The following is a 10,514-nucleotide window of genomic DNA, read 5'->3' on the forward strand; positions in this document are numbered from 1 at the left end:
ATCCCCAGGTCAGGAAGATCCCCTGGAGAAGGAAATGGCAACCCACTCCAGTACTCTTGCCTGGAGAATTCCATGGAGGGAGGAGCCTGGTAGGCTATAGTCCACAGGGTCGCAAAGAGTCGGACACGACTGAGCAACTTACCGTTATTGTTACTGTACATTCATTATTTCATTCAACAGCCAATATTTCTTAAGCACCTATCAAGTTTCTTAAGCACCTAACCTGTTTAAATTTTGAAAGTGAAAGTGTAGTCGCTCAGTTGTGTCCAACTCTTTTTGATCACATGGACTGTAGACCGCCAGGCTCCTCCATCCATGGAATTTTCCAGGCAAGAATACTGGAATGGGTTGCCATTTCCTCCTCCAGGGCATCTTCTCAACCCAGGGGTCGAACTGGGGTTTCCCACATTGCAGGCAGATTCTTTACCATCTGAATCAGCAATTCTATTAATATATACCTATTTTTCAAATGAGTAAAATGAGGCTTTGAAAAGCCTTGCTCAAGATTGCAAGTTGGTGAATGAATGGTTCAGGGCTTGAACCCAGAGAGTCTGATCCTTGTCTTTAAGCAGTCTGAGACTGAACCTCCTACCGTTGTGGGATGCTGGGCCCTCAACATAACCCGTGCGGGGTAGCTGGCCCACAGCAGACAAAGCAACACAGTGGGCTCTGGGTGCAGAGGAGTGTGGGTGTGCCTGGCGGAAACATGGCAGAAAGAAACACGAGGTGGGGTTTAAGTGTTCTACACTGTGGAATCCCAAGGCACGACATTAGGAATGTCCCACTGGAGGTGTGGGAACTCTGGGACTGCTGATATTCAAAAGGAAACTGGCCGGAGAAGTGCTGCCCTTCTGGCCTCTAGCTGCATTCGATTCTAAAGAATGCACTAGAACAGGAAGCCAAATGCCTGACTCCTTCATAATCCTTTAAGGGCCAAAAAATGAGTGAGATTCATTGTATTTTTTAGACTGCATTTGTCAATTCTCAAAAACTTATCTTTTTTATACAATGAGAACATCTGGGTAACTTGCTTTGCATATCTAGGGTAATTGATATATGCAAATTGAATAAAATGTGTTCATTTGATATGACTGATTTTACTGTCAACATATTAAATCATAAAGTTATTAAATATTAAATTAATAATTAATATTAAATTAATAACTGGCAATAGTAGAATTGGAAGTTCATGTTCAAGCACTGTCAATTATTGAAAGTGCTCGTTTCAGTAATAACAATCCACGGTGCAGTATTCTTAATGGATCCTGAACTGTGCTAAGTATCCAGACTGAAAATATATAATGACTGTCTTTAGAAACACCCTCAATATCATTTTCTGTTACTTTGCAGGTTTTGGTTTGTGGGAAATGAATACCTAATTTCAAACAGTTAAGCATTAAAAGCACTTGTTATCAATATGTACAAGCATTGCAATTAATCTCCCTGTAATTAAAATTAACAAAACAGGTAAGAAGGCTACTGTTTCAAGCAGAATTTAAAGAACTATAAACTTCTGGGAAGAAAACTGGTGTTCCTTCTTGCTCACAACCACTGTTAATAATTCCTGGCCAATCCAATCACTCTTTGTTCCCCATGCCCCCAAAGAGGCTCTTCTCTAGAACACTGGGTTGTCCCAGGCCTTTCTGTGACTCAGATTTCAAGCACCTGGCACTGTTGGGTGTTCGAATCCCGGGGGCCCTTCTTCAGTTGTAGAAAATACAGTTGACCCTTGAACAATGTGAGGGTAAGGGGACCCAACCCTTTGTGCTGTTGAAAATCCGAGTCTCGTGTATAGTTAGGCCCTCCATGACCAAGTTTCCTCTGTATCTATGGGTCTGCATCCACAGATTCAACCAACCTTGGATGGTGCAGTAATACAGTATATCAGGTATAGTTAGTGTTAGTTTCTCAGCCGTGTCCAACTCTTTGTGACTCCATGGACTGTAGCCCACCAGGATCCCCTGTCCATGGGATTCTCCAGGCAAGAATACTGGAGTGGGGTGCCATTCCCTTCTCCAGGGGATCTTCCCACCCAGGGATCGATCCCAGGTCTCCCACACTGCAAGCAGATTCTTTAACATCTGAGCCACCAGGAAAGCCTGCGTATAAGTGGACTTTATATGCAGTTTGAACTTGTGTTGTTCAAGGGTCTGCTGTAACTGAGAGTGTTCTGATGCAAAGGAAAGTTTTCTCTACTTGCTTGTTTTTTTTTGGTTTGTTTTATTTCTGGGGAGCAAAGTTCTTGACTTATATTTTTACTTATGACCTCACTCATCTGCTAACTTATTTTTTATATTGCCTGCTTTACAAAATTGTTGTTTCTTGCATTACCATATGTGTAACTGAATGTCTGGTATAATGATGATATATAGTTCTATAAGAGATCAATGATTGTACTAGTGTAACTCTAGATATGGGAAGACACACTATGAGGGGATATTTTCCTGGACCATAAGAGACTAGTAAGACAGGTGGTTCAGAGACTTTGGGGCACTGTTAATGAAACAATAGAAAGGGAAAGACTAGAGCTCTCGTCAGGAAACTTAGAGAAACCAAGTGAACATTGCATGCAAAGATGGGCACAATAAAGAAAAGAAATGGCATGGACCTAACAAAAGCAGAAGATACTAAAAACAGGTGTCAATACACAGAAGAACTGTACAAAAAAGATCTTCATGACTCAAATAACCATGATGGTGTGATCATTCACCTAGAGCCAGACATCCTGGAATGCGAAGTCAAATGGGCCTTAGGAAGCATCAGTATGAACAAAGCTAGTGGAAGGGATGGAATTCCAATTGAGCTATTTTACATCCTAAAAGATGATGCTGTGAAAGTGCTGCACTCAATATGCCAGCAAATTTGGAAAACTCAGCAGTGGCCACAGGACTGGAAAAGGTCAGTTTTCATTCCAATCCCAAAGAAAGGCAATGCCAAAGAATGCTCAAACTATTGTGCAATTGCACTCATCTCACACACCAGCAAAGTAATGCTCAAAATTCTCCAAGCCAGGCTTCCCTACGTGAACCGGGAACTACCAGATGTTCAAGCTGGATTTAGAAAAGGCAGAGGAACCAGAGATCAAATATCTCAGAAAAAATTTACTTTTGCTTTATTGACTATGCCAAAGCCTTTAACTGTGTGGATCACAACAAACTGTGGAAAATTCTTAAAGAGATGGGAATATCAGACCACCTGACCTGCCTCCTGGGAAATCTGTATGCAAGTCAAGAAGTGACAGTTAGAACTGAACATGGAACAACGGACTGGTTCCAAATTGGGAAAGGAGTACATCAAGGTTGTATATTGCCTGGAGAATCCCAGGGACAGGGGAGCCTGGTGGGCTGCCATCTATGGGGTCACACAGAGTCAGACACGACTGAAGTGACTTAGCAGCAGCAGCAAGGTTGTATATTGTCACCCTGCTTATTTAGCTTATATGCAGAGTACATCATGAGAAATACTGGGCTGGAAGAAACATAAGCTGGAATCACGATTGCTGGGAGAAATATCAATAACCTCAGATATGCAGATGACACCACCCTTATGGCAGAAAGCAAAGAGGAACTAAAGAGCCTCCTGATGAAACTGAAAGAGGAAGTGAAAAAGCTGGCTTAAAACTCAACATTCAAAAACTAAGATCATGGCATTCAATCCCACCACTTGATGGCAAATAGATGGGGAAACGATGGAAACAGTGACAGACTTTATTTTCTTGGGCTCCAAAATCACTGTGGATGGTGACTGCAGGCATGAAATTAAAAGACGCTTGCTCCTTGGAAGAAAAGCTATGACCAACCTAGACAGCATGTTAAAAAGCAGAGATAACTTTGCCGACAAAAGTAAGTCTAGTCAAAGCTATGGTTTTTCCAGTAGTCATGTATGGATGTGAGAGTTGGACTATAAAGAAAGCTGATCATTCAAGAACTGATGCTTTTGAACTGTGGTGTTGGAGAGGACTCTTGAGAGTCCCTTGGACTGCAAGGAGATCCAACCAGTCAATCCTAAAGGAAATCAGTCTTAAATATTCATTTGAAGGACTGATGCTTAAACTAAAACTCCAATAATTTGGCCACCTGAGGTGAAGAATTGACTCATTGGAAAAGACCCTGATACTGAGAAAGATTGAAGGCAGGAGGAGAAGGGGATGACAGAGGATGAGATGGTTGGGTGGCATCACTAACTCAACGGACAGGAGTTTGAGCAAGCTCCTGGAGTTGGTGAAGGACAGGGAGGCCAGGCTTGCTGCAGTCCATGGACTTGCAAAGAGACACAACTGAGTGACTATACTGAACTGAATGAGGCTGAGTTCAATAACAGCACATGGGGTGGCCTATTGTTGAAATCTTCACCAGACCTGGCAATGAGGGTTCCTAGCACCTGAGCAGGAAATGAACCTGGGCCCTGGCAGTGAAATCACCGAGTCCTAACCGCTGAACTGTCAGGTGTAATTCCCTCTACTTATTAGCTTACACTCAATTCTATCTTACAACGACCTTCATATTTCCATATGTAAAGAAGAAATTAACATTCTCCTCTCTCCAAATGCTGTTTCTGCTCCTTTGGCTCAGAGAAACCCAAACATGGGTGTTGGGAAGAATCTCTTCCTCTAAGAGCACCTTTAGGGAAGGTGTCCCCTTCCACCTGAACACATCAGCTGAACAAAAGTGAACCAAACTCCCCGGAAGCAGACCTATGTTTTGGAGATGAGAGTGCTTGCTCTAGTCTCTTCATTCACCCACCCCTGTCCATTCTGTCCTAGACATTTCCTGAAACTAGCTTTATCAATTCCTTCCAGGCTTTTAACTCCCTTTGCTATTTGCACAACCTTTTCTGTTTACTCAAAATAGCCTTTCTACAAATGAGCAAAACTCCATCATGATATGTTTTAGCTTCTTTCCACACTACATGTCCAACTGAATTTGGAGACAATTTAGTTCCTTCCAAGAGCTTTCTAGAAAGTGGTTGTGAAAGAAAATGAAGAAAGTGAATGCTTTAGCCAGTGATATAACGCAAGACCCAGTAAGTCTTACTTTGTTCCAGAACTGTACCAAAGCACAATATTAATAATAGATTTCAAGTTGAGAAACTCTAAAAGTGATGTATAAAACATCTGTTCATTCCCTAATGTCTTCTTTGCCAGATACAGGAACTCTAAACATGCATTAAACATGCCTTCTGGTTTTTGTATTTTGATTCTTTAATATCCGGGGCCTTGCTAAAAATGGAGGGATGGCCCTGATCAGGACTCACCAATTTCTAGAGATAGTAACCAACTCATCCTTGAGCTGTTTACTCACCAGTCAATACAAACTAACCAATCCAGGGCCCACTCCCCAAACCGCCTCCTCTATGGCTGCTCACACTTAGGGCTAAAATTCCTTTTCTCTCATCACCCTAGGGCCATGTGAACAGCTTGGGGCAGCCCCTTTGCCCCAGAACCTTCTGAAATGATTCAGATCAGTCCATGTTTAGCCTTGTTACCCTGCCTTGCCCATTCCTTCCCAGGGAAACCACTACAAAGGCGCCGTGTTTTCCCTCCAACCTGTGTCCTTCCTGTCTGGCTCTCATGCCGTGGTGTGCCCCCTTCTTTGCGGATCTGTGAGTAAAACAAACTATTTTTTTAATGGCATCATCTCTTGATCTGCTGGCCTCACCAGACATAAATTATAACCTATATTTTAAGAACATGTGAGACTTCCCTGGTGGGCCAGTGGTTAAGAATCCACCTGCTAAAGCAGGGGACATAGGTTCAATCCCTACTCCAGGAAGATCCCACATGCTGGGGAGCAGCTGAGTCCATGTTCTAGAGTCCGAGAGCCACAACTAATGAGCCCATGGGCCACAACCCCTGAAGCTCGCATGCCTAGAGCCTGTAGTCTGCAACGTGAGAAGCCCATGCACCAGAATTAGGCAGTAGCCCCCACTTGTCATAGCTAGAGAAAACCCCAGTGCAGCAGTGAAGATCCAGCACAGTCAAAAAATTAGATCCATCAATCAATCAATCTTTGAGAAAACAAACAAATAAAATGTACATAAAGAATAAGGAAGACAGGCTAGCAAAAGACTAGCCTGGCCCCTGCACTCTGGCCATTGTTCAAGCGGACTTGGATCAAAGTTAGTTACTCTGTCAGTTATGTTTACCAAAACTGCCACTTTGAACTGTTTTAGAGAAAAAGCATGATTTTTCCATAAAGCACTGTAATTATACTGCTAAGACAGCACTCAATAGAGCTGTTAAAGATAGCTGTGATGAGGGTATCCATAGTATGATACATGTTACAAAAGATGCAGGGTTTTTTAGGGGCCTTGACTTCTAAAGCACAGTTTGAGTCCAGCTGTAAAGATGGCTTATAAAGAAAATAAAAGAACTCCTCATTCGCCTAAACAATAAGAGTAAAGTGTTTTCAACCAAGTGTTCTCAATTCTCACATATTCCATTAAAACTGCATTGCAAGAGGTTCAGTATAAAAAGCCAAGTCCCCACGACACTGTATTCTCATCTTGGGCTCCCCTCTCTTTCTCCCTGGAGTAAAAGCTACTCAAAGACAGCTTAACTTAACTGTGTGTGTCTCGCAGCTGCCACCCAGTAGGTGCTAAATATTTATTCACCAACTGAAGAAATGTTTATTACCTTCTTTGGAAACCTCTGTAGCAGATGACACAGAACTCAAAATGCCCATTTACAGGGTTAAATAAGTAAGAGAGAATTAAAGGTACTCTTGGGACTTCCCTGGTGGTCCAGTGGTTAAGAATACACCTTCTAACGCATGGGATGAGGGTTTGATCCCTGGTCAGGGAACTAAGATGCTGCATCCATGGGCAACTAAGCCTGCATGCTGCAACTAAAACCAGACGTAGCCAAATAAATATTCAAAAAGAAAAAGTTGTTTTTTTATTTTTTAAAAAGCTACTCCCTCTGGCCCAAACCATGACAATCTCAGCCCCTGAATGCTGTGCACATCTTGGCATATCCTGACCTTTACCTGACCCCTAAATCCTGCCCAATTCTGCAATCTTCCAGTTAGCAGCCGGCCATCAGAGCAGGGGCATGGCAGTGTTCTGTGACAAATGGTCAACCTCCTGGGGTGACCTGGGTGTGGCCACTACACGGGGACACTTACCAAGGGCTCCAGCTCCTTGCGATCTATGAGGTTCATCTCTGTGACGAAGTAATAGAAGTGTTTGTAGCAGGTGTTGACGTGGGCCTCGGCACCCATCACAATGACCCGGTCGAAGTGGTGGATGTAGACGTGGACGAAGACCCGGAAGAGGCGGCACAGGATCTTCTTGCAGATCTGCAGGAAGTTCTTTGGGAAGGGAACACCTAGAGAAGGGAAGAGGGAACAAAAGCATGATGGGGATGCTCCGGCGGGCCCCGAGCACATGCTTCAGGCGGGAGACCAGCCCAGGACTAGTCTCCCGGGCCAGCCTGCAGATGCGCCCCACGTGGGCGCACTGGACACGGCCTGAAAAGGTGGCCAAAATGGTGTTAAATTCAAATGCCAACAATCAGGAAAAAGAAACAAATGAAGGAAGAGGGTCAGGTTTCCTTCTTTGGTGGTATCTTTTTGGTACACACAGACATGCACAATTAATGATTTTTAGTTTGAAACATGTATTCTTTTTTACTTTTCCCACTTCATAGAGCCCAGGAAAGTTCTTTTTCCTCTTATCTTTAATGTAGGAAAACTGGCAGGAGGAGGGTGATGCTCCAGGGAGACTGGCATTCCTGACACCGAGTATCAGGGAGGGGTGGGGGCTACAGAAATCCGAAAGCCCCTTCTCATCAAAGGAAGCAGTCAGTGCACAACTCAGCCGGTGGTGGCCATGTGGGGACAGGGGCCTGGGGCTGCTAGATCTTCTGGTTCTTCAAGATGATTCGGAAATCTGGGGTTCTATGTGAATTATCTGGTTTTCTGTTTTTAAAAATGATATCGAGACTTTCCTGGCAATCCAGGGGTTAGGATTCTGAGCTTCCACTGCAGGGGCTGCAGATTCATTCCTTGGCCATCCCACATGCCTTGCAGCCAAAGGGAACAATAATAATAATAATCATAGTAAAATGATAGCAATTAACCTGAAGTTAAAAAAATATACCACAGGTCAAGACAAAACATCTTACCAGGGATAACTTGTCCTGAAAACTACCAGTTTGCAAATTCTGATCTAAACTTTTCCTGAGATCCACTGTTTCTGGGGTGTGAAAATGCAACAAAACTTCATGGAAACTTTGCCTGACAGTTACTGTCACCTCCTATCCTTGAGGAAGGTGAGAGTTGGAGGTTGTTGTTCATAACACAGACTGGGTGGGTGGTCAAAGGAATCATGCAGGTTTCCTGTCTGATGACCACCACTCCCAGCTTGGTCAGAGCAACAAATAGCAGCATCCCAAGCCCACTTTCTTTCTCCATCTCAAACACTGCTTAAGCTCTCGTTATTTACACAGTTCTTAGGTAGTGACATCATAGATTCTGAAGTCAGATAGCCTTTAAATTCCTGTATTGCTCCTTTTCCAGCTGTATGACTACAGGCAAGTTATTTAACCTCTCTGAGCTTCAGTTTTTCCATAGGTAGGGTGAAAATACCAACTGTTGTAAGGATTAGAAGCGATACCCAGAAAATAGAGCCTTTCTTAAATAGCCAGGAGAGTGTCAACATGTCTAAAATCCTCCTACAGTGCCTAGCACGTGGTAAGAGCTTGCTAAATGGGAATGACAAGCACCACCCCGCGAATCTCTCTGCTTTTTAAAATCTGGACCATCTAGCTGTTGTTATAAGGGAGCCCTTATCAGGAAAAGGTAGACATGACCACCTGCTTTTCAGCAGAATTGTAGAGTGGTGCTCAGGGCATGTCCCTCGTCCCCAGGAAGCCTGGAGTTTTGCTGTCCGTGCCTCTGCTGGGTCCTAACTGCAGCTGTCTGGTGAGAGACATCAGTAATGGGATCGCCTGGGACCCCTGGGTGGGGATGAGAGATGAAACACAGCTGGCAGTTGGCCGAGGCAGGGTCTGCCTCCCCATTACCCAGCATTGATACTGGCTTTTTCTTCTAGAACAAAATGGCAACATATCAAATGAACCACAGGGAGAGACTGGGGCACAGCTTGGCAGCTGACTGTCTGGGCAACAGATGCTGGTATTTAGGGGTGGGGTGAGGCAAAGCTGGGACAAGATGGAGGGCAGCCCCTCCCAGAGCTGATGGATGGCTTCCTCTGATGAAAAGGGGCTGGTGAAGACCACTGCTGCCAGGCTCGGGGAGGATCTGGAGCCTTCAAAGAGGCCCGAGGCCTAGAGATGATGGACTCTCCCTTCATCCACATTCAAGAATATTCCCAACAGAAGGGGAGTCCTTTAACAACACTGAGACAATATAAGGGGTTGACATGGGTTACCTTGGCAACGTGTCTGTGATGTAGGGTTTACTAGTCCTGCATCATTGGTGAATAACACCAACACAGATGAACATGCTCCAGGCCACTTAGGTAAACAGTGGCAGGGCTGGGATTCGGACCAAGTCAGTCTGATTCTAAAATACAACTGATCTAGGACTTGCCAAGTGGGTCCAGTGGTTAAGAATCTGCCTTGCAATACAGCGGAATGCAGGTTCGATCCCTGGTCTGGGAAGATCCCACATGCCTCGGAGCAACTAAGCCCATGAACCACAACTAAAGAGTCTGTGTGCCACAATGAAGATCCTGCATGCTGCAACAAAGACCCACGCAACCAAATAAATAAATAAAATCTAACAGATCTGGTTATGTCTGGCATGTGACTCTCTGCCAAGGATAAAAGCACAGCTTAAAGGCTAAATGTAACAAGGCATCTCAAGGTTACTTTTTGGTGGTGCAGATATATAATTTTTTAAAAAGGAAAGGGGTGAGGAGAGAAGGGTGAAAAAATCCACTCCCTCTGGAGCCACAGCTCCGAGGTACTAAGAGGTCAGTTAATACTCTGCTGCCCCGAGAAAGATGCGTTTCCTTGGCCAGTGCCTTAGATCATGGATCTGGGGCTGAGAGTAAAAGCCAACATTTACTGAGCGCTGAAGTCTTGGGCTTCCCTGGTGGCTCAGACCATAAAGAGTCTGTGCAATGCAGGCAATGCAGGTTTGATCCCTGGGTTGGGAAGATCCCCTGGAGAAGGAAATGGCAACCCACTCCAGTATTCTTGCCTGGAGAATTCCATGGACAGAGAAGCCCGGCAGGCTACAGTCCATGAGGTCACCAAGAGTTGGACACGACAGAGCGACTAACACTTAACAAGTCCAGGTACTGATATTGTTACCATCTCGCAAATGAGGAAACCGACTTGGAAAATTAAGTGGCTGCCCCAGGTCACAGAGCCAGCGGAGAATGGAGGGCTTTGGATCCAGGATTGTCTATGAGGACCCAGCACCCTGAAATCGGGAGTTGTTGCTCTGGGGTTCTGCACACACCTCCAGCTCCCAAGCCCTTCCTCCCCGAGTAGCCTGAGCCTCCTCAGGTGCACTTACCTTTCCCTTCACCAGCTGCTAGGG

At 44.6% G+C, this 10,514-nt stretch overlaps 1 protein-coding gene across 3 annotated transcripts in view; it reads right to left on the reverse strand.

Moving 5' to 3' along the window:
- The window catches only part of MOB3B (MOB kinase activator 3B), a 241,897-nt gene that overhangs the window by 64,764 nt on the left and 166,619 nt on the right, over nt 1–10,514 (reverse strand). For all 3 annotated transcript variants that reach the window (XR_826432.1, XM_010853339.1, XM_010853338.1), the window contains exon 3: nt 7,125–7,327. Coding sequence is in view for 2 of the 3 variants with exons in the window: in XM_010853339.1 (XP_010851641.1) it covers nt 7,125–7,327 (203 nt within the window). In the remaining variant the exon portion in view is untranslated. The remainder of the gene's footprint in view (nt 1–7,124; nt 7,328–10,514) is intronic.

The sequence above is a fragment of the Bison bison genome, unplaced genomic scaffold (genome assembly GCF_000754665.1).
Source record: "Bison bison bison isolate TAMUID 2011002044 unplaced genomic scaffold, Bison_UMD1.0 scf7180017864326, whole genome shotgun sequence".
Lineage (NCBI taxonomy): Eukaryota > Metazoa > Chordata > Mammalia > Artiodactyla > Bovidae > Bison > Bison bison.